This window comes from Arachis stenosperma, chromosome 5, assembly GCF_014773155.1.
Source record: "Arachis stenosperma cultivar V10309 chromosome 5, arast.V10309.gnm1.PFL2, whole genome shotgun sequence".
NCBI lineage: Eukaryota > Viridiplantae > Streptophyta > Magnoliopsida > Fabales > Fabaceae > Arachis > Arachis stenosperma.
The window spans coordinates 139,707,438-139,732,873 of record NC_080381.1 but is presented as its reverse complement, the minus strand read 5'-3'; the positions used below and the strand labels follow the sequence as shown (position 1 = coordinate 139,732,873).

Genomic DNA, 25,436 nt, shown 5'->3' with positions numbered 1-25,436 from the left:
AAAAACATTGACATCTTTAACTTTGAGAAATTGGAGTTATCCTTGTTTCTTTTTTTGAGTATGTGCAATATAGATAAAAATGACTTGTATATAGTTTATTTTAGTAAAATAAGGTTATACAAATTTTTTATACTATTTTCATGATTCAATAATAAGTTAAATTCAGTTTGATTTTGTGTATTTCATGAAGGATCAGTCTCAAATAAAAGATAAATAACAGGAAGCAAATTGGTATTTACTCTCTATTTTTTTTAATTCTCATCATTCAAGCTTGAAAATTGAAACCTCTAATAATGAATCTAATATTAATATAAACCTACCACCATATTCAATTATATTCCTGATGATACACCACAGACTACACCATTCTATATCACTCAAATTCAAAATAACATTATTTATTGAGAAGTTCATTTTACATAAGAACATAAATAATGTACCTTCATAGTTTCACGTTAATCATTAAAAAAAGTTCACATTTTCTTTTAAAAAAAAAGGTCAGCATTACTATAAGCAACATCAGGCATAAGCATTAAACTCTCTCAAATTATATTTGCAACTTCACAAGATTTCTAGGGATAGATCCTCGGCACCCTACCCCTTCTTCCGTGTCACTGAATTTGTGGACTTACTAAATGATTCAAAAGTGATTAACTCTTATAAGAATATAAACAAATTAAGATGATGACATATAAAGTACTAATGTATATTCAAAGGCCTTGATGGCCTATGCCTTATTTCAAAATTTTCACCCAAATTTCAAGAACATATACAGAAGTTTGTTCCTGATAAACTGAAAAACATAAAATGAATAAACAAATTATAAAAGAAAAAGTAAAGACTGGCATCAATGTGCAAAGTGTTAAATAAGATGACATGGTAGTGTATATTTCCTAAGACTGAAATCAGTTACCACTCTCCATTATTGTGATCTTATGATCTTACACTTTCCGAACTTGGATATTGTGTGTGGTTTGGGACCTCCATATAGGTTGCCTACCACTTTGTACAAGTGCTACTTCTTCTCCTTCTTTCACCATTCCTTGATTCTGCATACATAAATCATCATATAGGCTAAATTAGGAGCAGCAAGACTTAATAATAATCCCTTTAAAAGGATTAAAAATAGAGTTTAATTTTCATGCAATAACAGTGCAAAACTAATGCCATCACAACTGTTTTCTTGGATGACCATTCACGCAGTCAACATAAAAAATAGTTATTTTTGCTAATGTAGCGTTATTTGATTAGATGTACGTGTAAAACGGTTTTATACTGACAGTGCATCAAAATTTAATTCTTAAAAAATATGTCGCTAAATGTAATGAAATCTGCATAAGGTCCATGGTTTATTGCATGCATGAAGAGAAGTGCTAGTTTATCATGTTAAGGAGGGATTCATGAAGGTTTTATAATCATTCCATGCCACTAGTTATCATCTTATATTACATGTTATAATAAAAGTGCTTTAATTTAAACCCTTTACCTTCAACAAATCCAAGGCTCGTCTGAAGGTCGCTTCAGAATCATCGCAAAATTGCATGTATATAGGGCAGACTCCTTGATACAGTGCCAATCTCTGTTGCACTCGTTTACTGCACAACAAGCAAAATTCAAAACTAGGTAGATACAGTGCCATCTCTGTTGTGCTCTGTTGTACTCCGTCACCATGTGTTTGTGTATGAATACATGTGTTGTTTAATTCATTTTTAACGTGTATTTTGTATTTCAACATGTACTCTGTACAAGTGACTGATTTTTTGTGTACATGTAGCATAGTTGCTTTCAAATACGTCAACAAAACTAAGGAAAGAAATCCACTGTCATGACATTTAATACAGCTCAAGACAATTGCTAGAGGACCATGAAATTCGTAACACCTCACAAGGCCATCACATAATCAGTTTCATGAGATACTACGCAGGAAAACTGTTAATTTTTGAACCAAAAAGATCCACAGATGTTATAAAAGAGAACTTACTCATCAGTAAAGGCGAATATGGTCCCAGAAGGTCGATAGTGGCTCAGTAGGATGCCCATGAAACCCGTCCTCGTAAAGACGACGGTTGCAGTGCCAAGGGTGTTAGACATCATGGTTGCATGGTATGCAAACATCTCACTCATGTGGTTCTACATGGAGCCAAAGAAGGGGCAAAGAAAAAAAAAAGAAAAAAGAAAAACATAATACATATATCAATGCCAAGAATCACCTGGGAAGGCAATGAATGCATAAACTAGTCAAGGATACAAAATATATCAACTTCAAACCTTGAACACTTGACCGATATTAGGTGGCATTTGACCCCCTGGTATAGTAGCCTCTGTACGTAACGCAACTGTGTGCATTACTTTCACAGCTTTTAGCGGATACCTGTGTTATAAGAAAAACAAATATATAAAGTACATCATTTTCTAAGAATCAGCCTATTCCCCTTCTTCCTTATAAAATTGGAACATTACTGGTAAAGCTCACTTTATCTTCAAGGTCTCTTATATGCCGCTACAAAAATTCGGCGGCTCAAGATTAGTACTACTCAAGCATGCAATATTCAAAACTATTTACTTACTTTCCGTGGGCAGTTTCTCCAGACAGCATTATTGCATCAGAACCTTCTCGAACAGCAATTGCTATGTCCGATACTTCCGCTCTGGTTGGTGTTGGGTGAACAATCATGCTTTCCAGCATATTTGTGGCCACAATAACAGCTTTTCCCATGCTACGGCACAAGTTGATTATCTCTTCCTACATTTACAAGCATTATGGAATTTAAGATGAGCTTAACTTGATTTCGACTAAATGATGCCAATTGCTCACATTATCTTTATATAACAGTTTGTTTACCTGCAAAAGTGGAACCTCTTCAATAGGAAGCTCAGCACCAAGATCTCCTCTGGCAACCATAGCCTGAAAAGGAAGGAATCAGGTAAATATAAACACACAGAAGTACTCCACAAAACACATTCAAAAAAAGTGGAGAAGAATATGCATTTACAATATATGCTAAATCAACCACAGAACTTAGCAGCAAGAGTTAAGAGTAATTCAAGGATTAGGTTAAGCACCCCGTCAGACGCAGTGATAATGGAATGCAAATTTGGTATAGAGTCTGCACTTTCAATCTTTACGATGACATGTATATCAGTTCCAGAGTCTGCAGTATTGAATGGAGACTTTATCATTCTTATGATTCAAATATGCACCAAACAACTCGATATGATATATATCTTATAAATGTTTTACTTTTCAAATAATTCTTCAGTTCATGCACAACTTCAGCACTCTTAACAAAGGAGACAGCATAGAAATCAACTTGATTATCCACTCCGAATTTGATATCATCCCAATCCTTCTCTGCAGTAAATAAATGAGAAGATTATTTCCATTGAAATCACTATATTCTCAAGCATCACCATGTACCCAAATACCAAAAGACACTAGTTGGAAAATCATCAAGAATATGATTACTCATCTAAAGTCTCACCAGTGATGGAAGGAAGTGTTGCACTTTTTCCTCTAACATTTAAATGCCTTCTTGACTTGAGCTCTCCTCCGTCAACAACTTCACATTTAACGGAATCTTCTGTCTTAGATTTTACCATCAACGACATCATACCACCTGGGTCATCATTATATATTTAGTCATCAAAGCCATCATATAATTAACCTATAAAGGGGTCATGAAAATAAACCACCTCAACATTATATTTACATGCTTTAGGATAAGTAATTTCTGTCAAATAGTAGACCCCATACCATCAACAAGAAGCATGTCCCCAGGTTCCACATCATTGACAAAATCATCATAGTTCACACTAACACAATCTGCAGTTCCAACACCTCTTTGGATAGTAAAAGTGAATTCCTGTCCAGTTGATAGCATGATTGGTTGTGGCAGATCCCCACTCCTCACCTCAGGACCCTGAAAATAAAGAAAAAAGATATTAACATATGACACTGCACATAATTCAATACAGAAAAGGAATATTAAAAACATAGGCTAATGATAGTAACACTATTTGCACAAAAATTTTATTACATTAATCATAATAAGAAGAAATGCTTTCATGAAGTATAACATACCTTAGTATCAAGCATAATTGCAATTACATTATCCTTTGCTTGTGCATTATATTCTTTAACCAAGTCAATAACTTTCTGATGCGAAGCATGGTCTCCATGGGACATATTGAGGCGTGCGACATTCATGCCGGCCTCAGCCAGCTTCCAGATCATTTCCTTGGTATTGGTGGAAGGACCAATAGTACAAACTATCTTCGTCTTGCGCCTAAACGTGGGCTTCGACCACATTCCATTCGAAGCATCAAGAAGTTGCGGCACACCACGCAATTGCTCCTCAATCTAATCACCAAAACACACCAAGTTAAAGTTTTCAGATAGTTATAAAGATGCACCAACAAAGATTTAACAATATTGTGTGCACATCTCCTTCTGATATTTAGTTTACACATGATGTAAACACAGCTGAAAGCTAGCTAGCAAATCTCATAATTTCAAATACACTCTCAGCATGCAAACTACTCAATGCTCAAATCTCAATTAAAAAAACGAGATTCATTTTTCCACAAACATAACTCTATTGTTAAGGGTCACAACCATTTCCATTTTCCATAATTTTCAACATATGGGGTCCTATTCAAAATCTCAAATTCCAATATTTTCCCATCACTTTTTAGCAACAAAAAGAAAGTCTAATAAGAGGGAAGCAAGAGAGAGATGAAAAGAAGGAACCTTTGGATCATCTTCAGCGGAGACAGGGATAACTTCAACAGATGCAGATTTCCTCGCATTGATCCTGCAGCTTCTGAATGCATCTTGGGGGCACTTGTTGATCCCATTTGATGAGAAAACCTTGGAGGAAAAAGTTGGAGGCTTTAAGAGATTACGCGCCCTTTCATTTGCAGATCCTGAAGTAGGGCACAAAAGGGTGCTCTGAATGGATCGTGTTGTTGCCACAATCTGAGCCATTGAGCGAGAGAGAGAGAGAGAGAGAGAGAATGCGTTGATGTTATGAATAGAAGAAGAAGAGTGAGAAGTTTAAGAAGGTGGTGAGCGGATGTTGGAAAAATCAAAGCCAAATTTGACGGAGAATCTCAGAAGAAAGAGGTAGTTGGAGCTTTGGGTTTTGAGAGAGACCTCGTTCGTATCGAACACAAACGAATGGAAGTGTCAAAGTGTCCCTTCACCGTTGCTGCCGTTGCTTGTCCACGATGATGTCTCAGCTTTAAAGCGATGTCGTTTTCTTGCATGCATTTGTTATTTTTTTTGGAACTAAAGTTTCGACGAAACTATGGGCCACAATTTGGGCCTATGAGTTTAGTTGAAGTCAGAAAAGTGATAGCCCAATAATGAGGAGCTGAGAGCATCAGGACTCTTCTTTTGGTCAGGAGGGCATCAGGGCTTTATTTCCTTTTAAAGATTCATGGGCCTATAGATGATACCATTGGGAGGCTTTTCCAGTGTCCCAAATGGTTGTCCAAATAAACAAATTTGTGGCCCAAAATTTTCCATTTATATGATTTAACAATTCACTATATTCCAAGACCAAAAAAAAAACCAATTCATTATATTGCAAGTACCAAAAATATTCACTATTTTGCCTTGACAAAAAAAAAACAATTCACTATATTGACCCAAAAAAAATTTCACTATCAATTTGATAATTCTATTTTTAACTTTTTGTGGACAGAAGAAAATTATGCTACACTATATATATATATATATATATATATATATATATATATATATATATAATGACAATATCTAACAATCAAAGTTGTAAAATATTCTTTATGATATCTACCAAAAAAATCTATATAAAAAACTGTATTCAATAAGAAGCTTCCAATTGGCAAATATTTTAGTAGATTTTGGTGATTTAAAGCTTGCATATATTTCATGGGATATATAATTTTTTATGTGTGCAGTGGGACATATATTTAAGTGTCGGCTGAGCAAAATAATTTATATATATATATATATATATATATATATATATATATATTTGATATAACAGCATGATCGAACTGATTAACAATGTTCAAACTACTGTCAAAGCATTCATAATCAATATAATTAAGCACATAATAAATAATATACTCACAATTATTCTTTGAGAATAGCACATGGTATATATATATGCCTTTCATGTTTTCCATAGTTGTATAATTTTTGGCTCATACATATAGAGGAATTGAAGATGTTATATACATATGCATTTGATGATGAAGATATATGTATAAATAATTTGCATAATTATTATGATGAAAAGATCACGTCATGTTGATATATAACTTTCAAATGGTGATTGGTGTTGTTCTTTCTATTTAGTCCTGAAATACTAGTTGCCTAGTTCTTCCTACTACACCAATAAGCAGGGGTTGTTTTCTTGATTTGTTCCACCATGGATATATATGGGATGAGATTCTTTTTCATGAACTTTTCTTCTTCTATCACTAAAAAAGTAATCTTAGCTTTTATGGTATGTGATATACTACTAGTAGTATGCTTACTAGTTAGTTTGGCAGTGTTTTTGTCTCAACACTTTTAACATTTATTTTAAGTGATATTGTAAAATTTGATTTTTTATTATACACATGTTAAATGAGACTAAAAAAAATATAATTTAAATTTATTGAGTGATCAATTTATTCATCATGTTTAAGTTTTGAATCACATTTAGATGATCTAATTTATGTATATGTAGTCATTTATCGGTCAGTAATAAGCATTTAAATGAAAAATCATTGGTCTATCACATTAAATGTTAATATTAAGTGTAAAGAGTGCATAAAATTAGTCTCACATCGAAGAGAATAAAAAAAATAAAGAATTTATAAGATGAAAAACGTATTAATTTATTATCTTAAAATTTTGAATTAAATGTGATATTTTTCATCTTATATTTTTTCACTCCGTCCTTTTCCAAAAGTTTTGGTGGCTCATGTGTGAGAAATTAATATTATATAGTAAAAATTATACTTAAAAATATTGAGAAAATAAATTGAGAGAATCAATATGCTTTTTCTTAAAGTTCTTGTACAGGCTAGCTAGGAACCATGTTGCCAATAATGTTGTTGCATATATAGTTGCCAGAATGCTTGGTTTTTACATTTCTAGTATCTAGATACTATGAAATAATTAACAATAATAGTCTAGCTATTCCTATCTATTGCATCAACTCTAATAATGTCTTGTGTCAATTGAGTTTCCTTGAATGAGTTTCAAATTTCATTTATTTGTATAAAACTACGAAAGGACATTTCATTCACCAAAATATAAAAGGTTTAAAATTCATGAGACTAATTCTTAATTATATCCACTGATAGAGTGATATAACAATGAAATTACAAATATACCTTTTATACCTTTTATTTTCAATATTTTAAAAATGGGTTTGTTTGATTTGTTTATACCTTTTATTTTCAATATTTTATGAAAAAAAATAATATTTTTTTATAAAATTATAAAAACAAAAAAATAGAACAATAAAAACACAAATTAACCGTACCTTAATATTATTTCAAAAATATATATTCTAACATTTATTATTTGTTACCCAACATCGATAGAAATGAAAATCCAACATATACTACACGCCAAATGTAGACAAAATTACAAGATAATATAGTTCAGGAGTTCTATGGTCTGAAATCTGAAAAATGAAAAACCTGAAAAGTGAACAATTAATTAAAGACATATATGTAACAACAATTTAAACTGCACAGAATATTATAGGACTCTGACATATATTATAATCCTCACTTTCATGACCCTGCAATGAAAACTTTTTTGTACAAAACAAACACCTCTATGATGAGCTAGCTGGCATTCATTCTCTACTCTCACTGACAAGTTTATCTAATTATCTAAAACTGTATATGATGGATTATTTTATTCATGAAAATTTCTTCAAAATATTTGTTACAAATTTTTTAAAATTGTTAGTTCATAAATGAAATAAATATGTGAATCTTTCAATATATTTAAAATTTGGAAACTTCAATTCTCACTATTAAAACTTTGATTTAATTTTGATACATTCACATTGTAAAAAGATTTACATACTCATGGAATTAAATTTATATATTTAGATAACTTTTTAAATGATAAATTTTATAATTAACTATTTTAATCGACTTAATATACAATTAACTATTTTAATAAAATATGTCAGTGCATAAAAATTAAATTCTTAAAATTTTTTTTGGGATAAAATTTATATATCATTATTAGGTGTTGGTAAATTTTTTTTATTTTTTATTTTTTGCCATAGTTAAGGTTGAATTGTAGTTACATGAATGGTGTAAGGTTGCTATCAGAATTAGACCACATTAATGAGTGTTGGATTTAGCAGCCAATACTTATTGTCTTAAATGGGACATAGAAGAGGGGACCAATTGGTTTCAAGTCACTCTGCTATCCTGGCTTGAAGGCTTTTGTCCTCAAAACCTTTGTTCATGTCTACTTCTTTATCCGACATCCCTAGGGACCCTTGTCTCCTTTCTTTTTAAATTAATAAAATGATAAAAATTCTTGAGTTGTTTTTCAAAACTAAATAGTTCATCTTCAGCCTGAAAATGACATATATAGTTTACTTAATTTTCTTCATTAACATTTTAAACTATAGATTGCTAGGAGATTTCTATATGCATCACCACAAAAGGCTTGTGGTGGATGGAAAAGCCTGAGATTATTTCCTTCCCATGAAAACCTCTTGATATTTTTTTCCTCTTTTTTTCTAATATTTCATATTATTAAGTAATTTATCCATTTCTGTTTTCTTCTATAAAAAAAAAATGAAAATTCAAGTGCAGCTAATTTTATGTAAAGTTATGTAAAGTTGATAGTTAAAAGTCGTTAGATAACAATTTAGTCAAAATCTGTCAAATTATTTAATGACTCTCAACAATCAATTTCATATAAAGTTAACTGCATCTGAGTTTCTAGAGAAAATATACATTATCTTTATGACTTATGACATTTGGTCTTAGAGCACTTTGTAATTGGTCTCCAATTCATACTTGTATAGTTGTATGTTTGTATTTGGGTAAATAAATGTAAATTTACATATTAATTTAATTAAAAAATACTTATAACTTAGAGATAGTTACCCTAACTACTAATTCAATATGTGAGTACTTAATTACTAAAAAGTATGTAAATATTCATACAATTGGTTGAATAGTTTGTATTCCTAGTTTTACAAATAAGCCTCTAATATTTTTTAATTTAAAGATATATAAATTTGTTATTAATTAAAAATATAAAATTATTGTTGATTTTTTAAAAATATGAAATATTTAAGTTCTTTCGTTTAAAATATATAAAAACAAATCGATCCATAAAAAAACTTATATGTATTACATTTTAAAAAATAAAAAATATTTTATATTTTTAATTAATCGATTTATTTATCTTTAAAATAAAAAATTAGTGACATATTTATTTTTTTTTAAGGACATTCAATGTAGACGATCATTTCTAGATATGTTTAAGTATGTTGTGTCTTGTATAAGACTCTATTAGGAAAAATAATAATTTAAAATATAAATAAAAAATGCATGACTCTACATACCTATGGAATACCACCACCACTTTTTCTGTTTCTTGAAACAATAATATTGTCTTGAGTATCTCATGCATATAATAATGATCCAATAAAATATACAAATCAAAATCATTTGGGTTACATGCAAATAATAATAGTAATAATAAATGTGGTATAATGGGATATTTAATTTTATCCTTTGTGTTCAACTTGTGGTGCAGCAGTTAGAATGTGATCATCAAAGTGATGAAATCACCCTTCCTATTAAGTGGTCATATCAATCCAAATCCAAATATTAAACAAAACCCAACACAACAAGAAGACAACAACCAAACATAGAATCATAAGGAAAAAAAAATTCACTCAAACTAAAATTTTGAAAAATAAATAATCCACCACATAGAGATATTGTTTTGGAAACAATGGTTTATATATAACAACAAAGTTTTTGAGGATTTGAACTAATTATTTTGTTGACTATTCAGCTCATGAGATTACAAAGATTCCCCTTGCTTACTTTTGATCTAGCTAGTGAACAAAAGTTTATTAAAGGCAACATTCCAAATTAAAGCAGAGGACTAATTTTGTTTAATTTTTTTTTCTTTTAGATTCATAATGTACCTACCTGAACATGAATTGCATGCATGAACCTCCTCTTGCCTTTTTTCACTAGTTAATAATAATTATAAAAATTTAATTTTCATATATTATCAATAAAAAATTACGTAAAAAACCTAATTATATTACCATATCAATAAAAGTAACTAATTTTTAAGTTCAACTTAAAATTTATCTAAAATTTTTTATTCTCAGTGCATCAAAATTACAGAAATTATTTTTAATATAGAAAGAGAATTGGTGTTTTGGTTGAATATTGACATTTGAAGTGTACAGTATTGTGGAAATTATTCAACACGCCCCCACGTGTTGGCTAAGATGCTGCTACGTGTTGTTGGCCAGAATGCTACCACGTGTTCACCACGCCCCCCACATGTTGCACCACGCCCCCACGTGTTGACTTCCCACAAAAAAAATCCACTCATCTCTAATTACACCAAATACTTCCATTTTCAACAAAAACACCAATATTTTGTCCATTAAAAAAAAAATAGCCTCAAAATTATACTCTAGTTATAGTTAGAATGTGATATCATAAACTATTTCAAGTTCTAGAACCCAACCAACTCCTCCTTTTAGTAAAAAATAAAAAAAATATAAAGCAGCAAATGATTAAAAAGAAAAAGGTGAGGTTAACTAGTGATGCAACAAGACATTATGGACCTATAGTGAGGGCTCACATTTTTCTGTTTCTTTTCTTCTTTTTCTGAATTCCAATTATTAAATTTCATTGTCTCTTGCCAGACAGCCACATACCCAATTGTTGGAGAGAGATTACATAACATAACATATCATATCTCAAAGCTATATATATACATATAAGTTTATAACATATATATATGTTCACATCTTCAAACATATGCTACATAAGAGAATTAAGCTTGAAATTTCTCAATTAATTTGAGTTATTAGAATTTAGAAGAAGAAAAAGAAGAAGCTATGGAAAGTTCACATTCACATTCTTCACAACCTCTTTCTATTGAAAGCTTCTCTTATAGTTGGTTAGTGAACCTTAAACCTTCACTAGAGAGCTTAGATAGTTCATTGAGAACTTCTCTTGATGCTTATTATTCTGATGAAGCTTCTTCATTCATTGAAATGGATCCAAGAATGCCACCTTCAAAGAGATTCTTCCCAAAGAACAGCAGCAACTGCTCTCAAGATTTCAAGTTTGATTTCCCAACTTCTTCACAATCACAAAGTGATGCAGATCAATTGTTTTCCAATGGCTACCTCATGCCTCTCTTTGTTCAATCATTGAAGATGGAAGAATATGATGATCATGGGGTCCTAGATTCCAATCTTCCAAGCCTAAATTCCTCTTCGAATGCGTCGAATGGCGCGGCTGCGCCTTCTTCTTCGGCTCATTCGAGATGTCCTTCATTGAAAAGGTGCAGAACATTATCAAGGAGGATAATTCAAAAGTATCTGAATTTCTTAAGGCCCTTGTGTAGAAAACTGAGGGGTCAGAACCACAGCAAGACTAGTTCGAATTCGAGCACTGAGAAAGTTGTTAAGAGGAGTCAATCAGTGAAGAATAGGGGATACTATTCTGAAGCATCTCCTAGAATCAGTGTTGCTTATTCTGCAGATGATTGGAGAAAGTCTTGTGATTCTGAGAGCTCAATTTATGAAGCAGTTCTTCATTGCAAGAGATCCATTGGTATGTTTAATTCATCAATTCAGAACAAGCTTTTTGTTTTCCCTTGAATTTGATAGCATTATGTTCATTTTTAACTTTGAAACTTGTTTTTTTTATTGCAGAAAGAAGAAGCTAATGATGCTGCAAGATGGAAGAATTTGAAGATAGAAAATCAAATAGGAAAAGGAAAAAGAATTTAGGTGAAGAAATTATTCAAGGCCAGAATTCAGCAGCCACTCATTTTCTCTGTTTCTATCTTCCTCTGCTTGGAGAAGGATAATGGAATTTCATAAGAAAAATAAATATGTGGTTGGTGAGGCATAATTTTCAAGAAAAAAGAAAAGAAAAGAGAAAGAGTACAATTTTGTTTGTTTATCTTGTTAATATGGGGGAGAAAAAACACTTTTTACTTCAGTTGAGAAATTTTCTTCAACTGATGTTGGAATTAGAAAATTGTGTGCTAAATGCCAAAATGAATCAGTATGTATATATATATTATAATGCTGATAATTTCATTAATATTATCCTTTGCCGATAGCTACTTTGTTCTTCTTTTTTTTTTTTTTTTCCTTTTTCTTTTCCCTTCTTAAAAGTGTTGATTGATTGATTCAAGTGATTGAAGACAGTTTTGATGAGCAAGTTTGAAATTTTAGAAAGCTTTTTGCAAATTTTAAGGTAATGATGAATGAACAACACTAAAGGAGACATATATTTCATGATAACAAATTAAATATGCAGAACACTAGCTAGATTATTGTCTGTGGATTTATGTAACATAAACCATAATTAAGTACTCTAATGATGTACAAATGAGTGAGAATTTAGTGCATTGTTAATCTCAAATTGTTATTTAGAAGAATGCTAGTTACTTCATACAGGACTAGTCAAATTAAAATGCAATATAAATATGAATTGATTCAGTAGCTTAATTTTTTATATACATAAAACATTGTCGTATATATATGTTTTTGTTTGTGATAATAATTACAAAGTTTAGTATTTGTGACAGTATGTTACCCTTTATTGAACAAATTGGGCATTGTAACTAGCCAAGTCACATGCCAAAAGTTGAACCATTTTTTCACTGACAAGTATGAAGGATATTATTAAATGAATGAAAAAGTATGTGTAGTTCTGTGACTTCTGTCTATCATTGTATTCATATGTTGCTATACTATGATTTGACATGCCGAGAATGTTTTTGTTCCATGATAATTAAATTCATTTTAATGCTAACATTAATAATTAGAAATATCTGTTGAATATTTCAATTAATAACTTGATTGTCATTATCATTTATTTAATAAGCCTTAGCTTCTAATTTGAAGGTCATTAAGAACCATATATATCTTCATGGATAATGTTAAAAAGACAAAAAAATAGTCAAAATTTATTTTATTTAATATTTATTAATTATTATAATAATTAAATATTTTTGTTATTAAATATTTTTGTATTCTTATTATGGTGATGATGACTTTAAAGTCTGAATTCTTCAATTATTATGTGATTAAACAAATTAAAGGTAATCATGTTTGAATTTAGCTTGATTAAAGAAATCAATGATGCATGTGAGTGATCCCTTATTTGGATATTATCCAATTAAGGAATAAGGAGTCTCATCAATCTTTGTCTGCCAGTTACACTCCCTTTTAAATTGTTTTCTCTAGAAGGGAAAGTAGATAGCTACTAGCAATGAAAATTAAACCTTAGACATTTAATTTTATAGAAAAAATTTCAAGTGAACTAGATATATCTATATTTTAATAATTTTAATCATTAATCTCAATTATAAAATATATATTAATTAAAATTAATTATTAAAATTACTGAAATACTAGTGTTCGTTCTTGTTACATTTAAAAAACTTTTCAATTCTATATATATACACACACTACATTTTGACACATGAGATTTAATTTGCCCTAATTAAACTCTAGTAAGAAAAAGAAAAAGGTGAAAGGAAAAGATGTGTACTGATGTTTGGAGGTAGAATTAATGAAGTTGAAATTCCATAGAGGGCCACGTTAAATGATGTATTGTTAGGACTTAGACCTCACTGTGAGTGTGAATGATATGATTCTTGATATGTAAGGACCATATGGTAGACCCCACCTCATGCATTTATCATCACTTATAGAGAATCAACAAAATTATCCAACATCAGAGTTTCTTTCGTGCGTAACTCATACCAATATGTTTGAAAATTTTATCAAAATAAAAAATATAAACAAACAATTTTTAAAAAAAAACCTTTAAAATTTATTATTTTTTATTAATATTTTTAATTATCAATTAAATTTTTTATTCTAACAATTTAACTATATATTTTTTGTCTATACTTTTAAATATTACTGATTAACTCCAGATAAAAAATAATAAATTTTGTTGACTTTCTATAATTTTTCCAAAATTTAATTGAGCAGTTAAATTTTTAGAGTTTAAGTTAAAAAATTAACTTTTAAATTGTTATGAAACTATTAATTCTAAAAATTTACACTAATTAATAAAAGGACGCAACATAAATGAATGATCGAACTCTAAATTTTTTTGATATAGAACTCTGATACCATGTCATGATATTACTCCTCCCAAAAGTTTAAACCGAAAAGACAACATAAATGATTATATCTCTACAACATAAATTTTCTAAAAAAGAATATTAAAAAAAATTATAATAAAAATTTGACTAATAATACTATTTAATTAAAATTTAATTTCCTATATTTAATTATTCAAACATAAAGTATGAAGATAAAACAAAAAAGATTACTTCTTTATGTCTGTCCTCATTCTATCTGATTTTTAACACATACGCAATAAACAAGTTTTATTATAAAATAAATAAATGAATAATTTCTTTAAAAAAAAAAAAACTTGCAATATACATGGATGTTGAATTTTGAAATCCCCTAGTACAAATTTTTCGCCCAAATCATATGGGTTTGTTGGAAGGACCACAGAGGAATTAGCATTATTAGTTATAACAGTTATATATACTACTGCCTAATGTTATAAGATGTATGTGAAGAAGCAATTATAATAACAAGAATGAAGAATTATTAGTGATGACAGATTGACATCCATAATAATGGAGTATGGTACTATTATGGTAGTTAGTTGATTAGTTCATCCCCATAGACAACCAACTTCAACACATAATCATCATCATCTCAGCATGTCAGCTTCAAAACTCAAAATTTGTCTCCATAAAAAGCAGATATTTAGGTAGATGCTACATCCTTCATATACCATGCTCAATTATATCTTCAAAGATACTTGTTCCTTAGTCAAAAAGTTTATAATATACTAGCTAGTATATATATTTTTTAATGAATGTTTTTTATGTATTCGTTAATTGGATCAATGGATTTTCATAGGTTAGTGACACATATTATTATTAGTGATGAAATTTTCGACAGAAAATTTTATCTATATATCACTAAAATTTAAAAAATTCCAGTTCCCATTTATTCTATCATTGTTTCGGATACATCCGTCATTAATAATTGATAGAAAATTTTCATTACAAAATTTCGTCGCTAAAGATTATATTATATTTTAAATATTGCGATGGTGAAAATTTAGGTGCAGTCAACTTTACGTGAAGTTAATAACTAAGAGTCGTTAGATGAAAATTTAATCAAATCAGTCAAATCATTTAACCGGTCTGAACTATCAACTTCACCTAAAGTTAACTGCACCTGAATTTTCATCTTTTAAGAATAATAATAACGGCGCTTATTATCATATAAAACCAATAGCGTGGCATATGTTACTTTAGTAATCTACAAGCTTATGGCATAATTATTGGAAAGTATAAGTTCTAAGTACCCCAATATTTTGGTTTAACGTGAGTTTAAAGATAGAGTAATTAAGTAGTGATTGTAATAATGCGGGTAAAAATGAAAGACATGATAAAAACAATAAAAAATGGTCCCCTCAAAGGGAATGGGGTCCAATATATATATGTGTGTATATATGGAATCTTAATGTTAGCCATTGAAAGTGGTTTGAAGAGTTATATAGTTATATATGCATGCTAGTTTGGCTAAGTAGCTAGAAGCTGATCACATGGAAACATGAGTAAGAAGGGGACATAGAAAAGATGTGCTAAGAGAAATGCCAATTCCCTTTGTAAATCTCTCCTTACTTTTTGTTTTCCTCTTTGGATTTTATATGCTTTTGCGGTTAGGAAAGCACAACAATGTATGTCACCACCACTTATCCCCTTTTATTTTTTAGGCATTTTAATTTATTAATTATTGTCACACATATAATAATTAATGTTTTTCTCTTGTTGCTATACAACATCATCATCAGCTTATTAGCTAGGGTTTTGGGGGGACCATAAACCTTACACATGATCATGCTTCTTCTTGATATGTATTCATCATTTTTCCACCATGGCTTTTAGCAAAGATTTATATAGTCCATAGCTGCATCTTTCATGCAATATATAGAACCATAGATTCCCCGGCCCCCACTTAATTATTCAAAAAAAAAAATTGTAAAAATCGCATATATGTGCTAGCTGTAACAAAAAATAGTAAGATGTTTTTTTTTTCAAAAAAAAAAAAGATTGGTATATATGGAAATAAATAAACCCTCAGAACCTTTCTAGTAGTTATTATATTAATTATCCTTTTTTTAATTATTTTTAAGTATGGTTTTCATTTTGAAAATAAATACAGTGTAACTCGTCTAATATTTAAGAAAAAGTATAGGTAAACAATGAAAATACTAAACAATGTGAACAATTGATATATCGAATGTTCATTTCATTAGGTGTGCGGATAGTTATTCTAATATTAAAATTTAGGTGAGTACTTTAGAGGTGTAGTATGTTTTGATTTGATTGGTGGTTGTTTATGTTGTTAAAAAAAGTTATTAATTATCTAACATTACCCAATATTTGAATACGGTCTTGCAAATAAAAAAAATGAGAAAAAAAATCAGCTACCAAATATTTTACATGTTCAAAAAATTAAAAATTACACATCTAAAATTCAAAAATCACATATCTAAAATTCATGTTTCCCATATACCCATTTAAATATAATTTTCTATCTAAAAAAAAATGTTTGCCTTAATTTTATTGATTTTTTATACGGGAAAAACAGTATCTTAATTTGATTGGACAACACAATGCAACTAGAAACTGACCTAGAAATAAGGACAACATGCATCAGTTATCCTTATTATGTCCTACATTTAAGGTTGAAGGGATGTTTGCAAACACTAATTAATAGTACTATTCATCCAAATAATTATAAATAAACAAAAATAACAAAACCTCTCATTCAATTCACTTTCACCATAATATATACATAGATCTCTCTGGCCTAGAATGGTTGGTACCTAAAAAGTTTGGGACAACCCACAAAGGCATAGATAACTAAAAGATACCAAATGATATTGTCCTAAAAAGATGGGGATCTAGGGTTTCAAATTTTGAAAACAAGCATAGCGGGACAAAATCAACATTAGTAAAAGTAAACGGCCAAGGTGCTGAAATAGCTCTGAATGTTCCTAATTTCACCAACATTAGGGTGAACAATATGCTTAATAGGATGCATAAGATAAGGATCCTTCTACTGTTAGGGCTTAATGATTACTCAGTAAAATCAATAATAATTGTCTCAAACCCCATACCTTTGAAACATCAATCTAAACGGCAAAATTTCTATTGCTTGATGCTGACATATCATAATATTTTTAATATAATTAATTCGTACAATATATATAAAGATATAAAAAAAATTTAAATATTATTTCTGACTAGTATTTTAATAGTTTAATTGTTGATTTTAATCAATATATTATATATATTTTTATAATTAAGATTAACGGTTAAAAATTAAAACTATTAGCATATTAATGGGTAATGCTATGGAGACAAAAAACAGTCAAAACTTGCCTTATTTAGCATTTATTAATTATCGCAACAATTAATAAATGCTAAATAAAGTAAGTTATGATTTTTTTTGTTGATTTTTTTTTGTTACCAATCATTTCTGATCTTAGATTATATGCTGATATGATTGTCGACAATTCGTATTTCATTTAGACTATTAAGTTATTTTAATAAAAAATAAATACGTTAAATTTGAACTTACTATTCAAAGGAAACTAGCAAATTATAGTATATACAAAATTTTCATGTTATTCTCTACACTAATTTAATTTTTTTCATTCACCAGAAAAATTAATTTTTATTGCTCCCTACTTGAGATACACATGCAGATATTCATCATCATCAGTAGCATAAGAACATATAATAAATTAACCTAAAAGTTAATTGGTGAATAGGGAGTTGTTGCTGAGGGGACCATGCAAAACTATGTGGAGTTGTTCCACACCACATATATATTGAATATTTATATTAATACTATACATTCTATTAAGTGGTTAATAAACAATAAATTGAAAAAAGAATAATTTGAAAATTATAATAATCTATTATAAAAATTAATTAATAAATATGATTGTGATACGAGAAGATCATTATTGTTATTGCTGTAACAAGTGGACAATAGTAGAAGATTAAGCTAAGATAATATATATTTCGATTTGAGAGAAAAAGTGTGAGAGCAATCTTGAGGTTTTCAGAGTCTTTTTGACTTCATATGTAACATACTCATGAGTTGAAAAGTATATAACATTGAATAATATATATTCCAAGCTGAAACCCTAAAATTAAATATCTGACACTTGGAAACTTGGAGTAGGTTTTCTGTTTTTCTTAACTTCAATTCTATGTTCATGTTATGATGATGATGTTAACACACATGGGTTTTGGGTTCAGTATGTAAAGAGACACATGATTCAATATTGTCTTGCTTAGTTTTAATAGTGTTTGTTAGTTGGAACTTGGAACTGCTTTTTAAAGATTAACCAAATAAAGCTTTTTAATTAACTAATGCTCTAATAAAGATTTGTTAAGGATTAACAAAATTCATATATATATATATATAAACTTTTATGAGCTATTAATATAAAAGAGTTTTAAACAAACAATCAATCGTATGTTATCATCTTAAAAAATTTAATTTTTAAATTTATTATTTAAAAAATCATTTAAACACATAAAATTTTGTAATATATATGTGTATTTTTTTCCCCAAACATTTAATTTTGTATTCTAACCTATCTCTTCAAACACAATTTTTTTTTTATTTTTTTGTATAGGTATTTTCTTATTTTTTAATTTATTTTATACTATTTTTTTCTTTAAAAATCTAACAAAAATTGAATTCTAAATTCTTAAATCATAAAAGTTCTAATATCATATTATAGTTTTATTTCACCTAAAATTTAAGCTTATAAAAAAATATTATTTATACACTAAAATTAGCTACTAAAATCAGTCACCAATATATTTACGTATAAATATATATACGGTTTAATTTATTTTTAATGTGTATTTATATTTAATTTAATATGTATTTTTTTTATTGATAATTGATTTTGGTAGTTGATTTTAATATATTTGTAATATAATATAGGATAAAAACATAAAGGCATATATACGTGTGCGCGCGTACTATAAATATTTTTCTATAAAGAATTATTTTTAATAAATGTTCTTATAACAAGTTAAGAAATAAAAGCTGTAAAATTGATGATAGCCTTTCATTATCAGAATATTACTCGTGACTTAACTTTAGTTTACCCCTAGTTTACTACAGACAAGTACCAAGCTAAGGGTAGGTTAACATTTACGAATCCAACAAGTTTTTTTATGAAAACAATATGTAGGGGAATTATTAATTGATCATAATGTATACTATTGATGATTATGTTCCTAGCTATCTATCTAGCTACCTAGTAGATTCAAGTTAGCTTCTTAGAAACGAATGTATTGTAGCTATATATATCAAGGGGACCAAAACATGGCTACAAATGCCTGTTGTCGGAATCAAATGCCTAGCTAAGATGTTAAGGCAACCTAAAGAATATATCATATCATATCATATAAGATATAACTAATGTATGTTTGTAGTATCACACTTCAATTAAAACGCAACAATTCATTAAATGCATATACACAAGGGTCAGCAACATATGATAATTATTAAGGTCCTCCTTTGAATTTTTTGGATATGTATCATTTTTATATTCATTTATTATAGCTAGCTAGAGAATTTATGCAAAGGAACAAAAAGTTCATAGCCGTCGTCCTCAGTTTAGAGTTATCTCCTTTCATCATGCACTTTTTTGCTTTTCTTATATTTGCATCGGTTTAGAATAATATATAAACATGTCACCACTTTGCTAAACATACCACACCACTTTTCTCCTTGATTATAGAATATCATTTTTTTTTTCTTGTATACACACTATATATTGAGTTAGACTTGTAAGCATGCATTTTAGTAGTGTGTAAAATTTGTTTACAACTGATATATACTTTAAATTATTGACGATGGTATTTAATTTAAAAAAAAATATTTATGTGTATCTTAAGTGCATTTAAATTTAGAAGAATGTGAAAAGAAAAAAAATATTTGAAACATATTAAAAATAAATTATTTATGTCATTTTTCAATCAGTTTAAATTTTTAGAAAAAATAATTTCACGATATAGTACCAGAATTTCTATATCTAAAAGATTTGAAGTTTAATTCTTATTATTTTCAAAAAAAAAAAAATCAGCATAAGTCTATGTAAAATTCACATAAATCTTAAAAAAAAAATTGAATAAATATAAGTATATAACTATTCATGTGTCATATATATAATTTTTTTTTTGGGTTTTGTGTCATATATATAATTATAAATATTATTTATACCATGACCCAAATGATCGAGGTCATGATCCAAAAAAACTGGTCCACCAACTATGGGCCTGTTTAGGATAGGAAGATTGGCCTGAAACTACTAAAAAAATGTTCAAGGGGATATGGTGCACCCTATTCGACTTGGAGAGCAAGTTATTGCTACTCTTTTCCACTATTTGATATTACCCACCGATTAGTAATTATCTTAACGTGAAATAACTCCTCTAAACAAAAGAATAACCACTAATTATTTACAGATAAAGATTCTATAAGTGATCATCAAATTATATCCAACATCTTTTCACTTCAAATACGTCTCAAAATAAATATTAAATTAAATAAAATAATTTAAAATTATTATTTCCTTAGCATTATCGGTAAAAAGAAATACTTTCTCTATCTATTTATTCAGTGATAATGACTTTTACTTTTTAAGTATCATTTTAGATATCCGACATTAATGTTTCTTAAATAAAATTAAAAAGTTAAAGTGATTCACCTCTTTCGTTACCATTATTTGCAATAAGGACATGGTCTAATGTGTAAATTATAAATGTTGAGATGCCAAATTGAAAAATCTCTATATTCTTGATTTTGGGCTGTACGGAGTAAACCTTTCGACTTTTATTGATTTCTTTTTTATTTCTTTTTTAATATAGGCCTTTTGATGCAGGTCTTGGGTTTTATAAGCCATCTTAATTCAACTTCGTTCTTGACCCAAAAAAAAAAAATTCCAACCTCTCTTGTTTTTGATACCCCTTCTTTTGCTTCTTCTTCTTTTTCTAATGCAGGCATTTTTTTTTTTTATACCCCTTCTTCGTCTTCTCCTTCTCATTCTCTCAAAAGTCTTGTTGACTCTAATGCTCACAATGCCAGTATTATCCAAGAGAGAGGGAAAATACAAACAAAAAGAAGAAGTGACCTCACGGTTCATGTAATTATCAATGTTGGCAAGGCACAAAGAAAAATTCAAATTCACTCTTCTTCTTCTTCTGTTGTAATATAAGATCTGTCACAATCACAAAGCCACAGGTGTCATAGTATAGTAAATTCATAATCTTCCATGAGCTACAAAGAAAAGAAAAATAGGGAATTTTAAGACATACCCAACATTCGTGGATCCGAAATGAACTTGGATCTGCTGAGAAATTTACTTGCATTGAAGATCATCGGCTCTCTCTTCATCTCCTTTTCATACCCTAACCCCAACCGCCTTAGTTTCACATCCCCCAATTTCGACAGATATTTCAAAAAGTGGGCTATAGTTTTTAATGTACCTTTGAATGTATTCTGCTACCAGTTTCCACTTAGCATCTCTTCAAAACTTCCGAACATGAAGCTAAGATTATGGTTGCAACAATGGCTTCTGGGTATCACTTTCAATTTTCTGAAATTTTAATATTGGGTAAACTACTAAATTGATCCCCTAAGTTTGGGCGTAATTCTGTTTTGATCCTTAAGGTTTAAAGTGTTCTATTTGAATCCAAAAAAGTTTCATTTAGCATCAATTTAGTCCCACAGTGAGGTTAAAATTAAATAATTAATAAAATATCCTACATAACAACAGTTCAAGAATAAAATCGTTAATCTGAAGAACAAGTACAAGCTCTAGAGGCACAAAATCAACCATTGATGCATCAATACATTTATTTATCATTTTCTTTAGTTTTATAAAAAATATTTTATTTATATTATAAAAAAATAATAAATAAATGTATTGATGCATCAATGGTTGATTTTATGCCTCTGGAGCTTGTACGTGTTCTCCATATTATCGATTTTGTTCTTGTACTATTGTTATGTAGACATTTTGTTAATTATTTAATTTTGACCTCACTGTGGGACTAAATTGATGCTAAATAAAACTTTTTTGAATTCAAATAGAACAATTTAAACCTTAAGGGCCAAAACAGAATTATGCCTAAACCTAAGAGACCAATTTAATACTTTACCCTTTAATATTTTTTGAAAATGGAAATTTTTTTTCGACTGATGTTTTCATTTACTCAAACAATAAATTTACCATGACTCTATTATTAAGTATCCAGTAAAAATATATTGGGCTAGTTTTTATGAGGTCCATTCGGTCCACTTATGCTTGTAGAACTAAAAAGAGGTACTTTATATAAAAAAAATTATTTAGGATCTTTATATAAATATTATTTTTAATGAAAAAAAATAAAACAAAAACCAAAACAACCTGAAAACTGTGTCTGACGGTACCAGCCTCATAGAAAGGCTCATTCTGCCAGCCCCAGGCTAAAACTCACCATATATTCATTATAGATGAGTTTGGGACCCTTAGCTTGCACTTAAATTAGAGCCGGCAGATTTTGCCAATAAATATCTTTCTATTTTTTTAATAATAAATCAGTAATGTTAAAAATAAATTTAAAAGTTGTCTTATTTAATATTTTTTTATTGTAATAATTAATAAATATTAAATAAGACAAATTTTTATTATTTTTAATTAATTTCTTTTAATTATTAAATATTTCTATTTTTTTAATATACAATTAACATAAAAATCTAATTAAAAAATTAATATTAATTAATAATCACTTTGCACTAAATTTTTCATGAATTTTTTTACATTTAATTTATTTTTTTTCCTTCTAACATCACTATAAGTCTATAACTACTTCACCTTTTATTATTGTCGATTAATCACTTTAAATTTTAAATCCTAAACCCTAATTAAATTCTAAATTTCTAAATCCTAAAACTTAGAATCTAAACTTTTCAAAGAATGATCACAGATTAAAAATAAAGTAATTTGACAAATGTAAAAATTTTTTTCTTATAATTTTCTAAACGAAAATCAAATGTTTCATATATATATATATGATGAACTAATTTAAATTAGTATATATTTTGTGAGCTATATTTGTAAGCATTTTTATGTATTTTTCTAAAAAAATTATTAATTGTTTATTTCTTTTTTAACTTTCCACCTTCTCGCTATATAAATTTTTTGGATATTTTAGGTTGTATTTGTTTGATGGAGAGAGACACTAATACATAGACACGGTGGTATATTATATGTCCATTATTTATTTATTGAGACACGATTTTTTTAAGAATATGGTAAATTGACATGCGTTTGGTTGGTGTCCTTGGACACTAAAAATATGGACACTGTTTGTTGAGACACAAATTTATAATAGACACGGTGGTACACAAGTATACATAAAATACATATTTTTAGTATCTCTTTATTGAGTTGAGACATTGAGACACAACTTATAAGACACAAAATTTTATATTTTTATCCCTTTTTTTTTAATTCCAACTATGTCCCTAATTAATCTAACCCTAATTCCCTTTTTTTTCTCTTATTATCTTCTCTATTCTATGTTTCTAACCCCCAAAATCTTTCCAACCTCTACGTCCCTTCCTCCATCCTCCCTCTTCCATGGCTGTGTCCCTCATCCACACCACCGCCATAGCCATTGCCTCGCCTCTCTTTTTCATCTCCTTCTCTCTTTCTCTCTTCGCATCACCACACCCATCACTCTGCGTCTCCTTCCATTGTTTTGCCCCTCCATACCGCTGCCACGGGCCACCACCATTGACGCCCTTTCTTTCTTCTTCCTCCTCTTCTCTCTTTCTCTCTTCACACAGTCGCGCCTATCACCACCATGGGTCATCTTCTTCGGTCAGATTTATTCGTCTATATTCATCAGGTGTTGCTCAGATCTGTTCGTCTCCACTATTACTTGAATCAATTTCATTAAGAAAGGCAAAAAAAAAAAATCAAGAAAGTCCAAAATAGTAGTTGACCATTCTTAAGATCTGTTTTTTCATTTTTGTTTTTTTTTATTTATTTCAACCAGTTTCAATTTTTTTTTTTATGAGAAAATTGAATTGCTGAGCTGATGAATAAATAAAAGTTGAAGATAGTATTTTACGACGAAGTTAAAAAATTGTAGGTGACAGTGGTAGTGGTAGAAAGTTATGGTGGCGGCAGCGTTAATGTTGGTGGAAGATGATGGTAGAGAATTAATAAGGATAAAATGGACATTTGAATTAAATTGTTGTGTCTTGTACGCTGATACCAAACACGTTAAAAAATTTATGTCTATCTGTGTCTATGTCTTTTGGTATAGTTGTGTCTGTGTTTATATGTTCTGAAGACAGTAACCAAACGAAGCCTTGATGACACACAAACATACATAAAATATATGTATTTGGTGTTTTTCAAAAAAGATGAGACACTGAGATACATTGAATAAGACACAAACATTTACTCTTTTATCCTTAATAATTTTTTAAAATGTCACTCTTATCCCTAACATTAATCTATCTTTCTTCTCTTATCTCATTTTATGACCCTGGCTCCTCCTTTCCTTTTTCTTTGTCGTTATCCTTTTTCTTTGTCATCGCTACTGCAATTGCCGTCACACGCTCCTCTCCTCGTCTTCCTCTTCTCACTCTTCTCTTTGTATTTACTCCACTTTATTTCTTCTCTCTTCACTTCTTTTTCCATCTCTGCTCTATTTTTATGTTCCCTTTCTCACTCCTTTCTCTGCCTTTACTCTATCGTCATCCTTCCTTTCTCATTTCCTTCTCCGTCTTTTACTTCATCTTTGTCCTCCTCTTCTCACTCTTTTAATTTTTTTGCGTAATTCAAAGTTTTTTATATTTATTTTTTTAGATTTGAAGAATAAGAGGAGATTGTTATACTGTGGATGTAGAAGAAGAATTTTTTTTTTGTGATAAATTTGTTTTTTCGTGAAAAAATAGTTGAATTGATTATTAAAAGAGTTTTTGCTAAAAATAATTTAAATTAATGTTAAAGGATGATAATGATAAAAACTAAAA

At 29.0% G+C, this 25,436-nt stretch overlaps 2 protein-coding genes across 2 annotated transcripts; one reads left to right on the top strand and one right to left on the bottom strand.

Annotated features, from left to right (window-relative positions):
• Positions 1–692: 692 nt before the first annotated feature.
• On the bottom strand, positions 693–5,205 carry LOC130982271 (plastidial pyruvate kinase 2-like). Its single transcript, XM_057906210.1, has 12 exons — positions 4,751–5,205; positions 4,082–4,360; positions 3,755–3,920; positions 3,483–3,617; positions 3,242–3,352; positions 3,064–3,152; positions 2,843–2,905; positions 2,568–2,743; positions 2,269–2,371; positions 1,982–2,130; positions 1,487–1,595; positions 693–1,049 (listed from the first exon to the last, which is right to left on the bottom strand). The coding sequence occupies exons 1-12, from the start codon at positions 4,985–4,987 to the stop codon at positions 942–944; spliced, it is 1,725 nt and encodes a 574-aa protein (XP_057762193.1). The 5' UTR covers positions 4,988–5,205; the 3' UTR covers positions 693–941.
• Positions 5,206–11,039: 5,834 nt separating this feature from the next.
• LOC130982574 (probable membrane-associated kinase regulator 6) lies at positions 11,040–12,357 on the top strand. The gene is made up of 2 exons (XM_057906610.1): positions 11,040–11,850; positions 11,952–12,357. The coding sequence occupies exons 1-2, from the start codon at positions 11,127–11,129 to the stop codon at positions 11,963–11,965; spliced, it is 738 nt and encodes a 245-aa protein (XP_057762593.1). The 5' UTR covers positions 11,040–11,126; the 3' UTR covers positions 11,966–12,357.
• Positions 12,358–25,436: the final 13,079 nt, after the last annotated feature.

Excerpts from the sequence above, each read along its gene's own strand:
- LOC130982271 (XM_057906210.1), bottom strand. The coding sequence starts at position 4,987 with ATGGCTCAGATTGTGGCAACAACACGATCCATTCAGAGCACCCTTTTG. Across the intron at positions 2,906-3,063 it reads TTATCACTGCGTCTGACGGG|GCTATGGTTGCCAGAGGAGA; the intron begins GTGCTTAACCTA and ends CTTCCTTTTCAG. Across the intron at positions 2,372-2,567 it reads GGAGAAACTGCCCACGGAAA|GTATCCGCTAAAAGCTGTGA; the intron begins GTAAGTAAATAG and ends CTTATAACACAG.
- LOC130982574 (XM_057906610.1), top strand. The coding sequence starts at position 11,127 with ATGGAAAGTTCACATTCACATTCTTCACAACCTCTTTCTATTGAAAGC.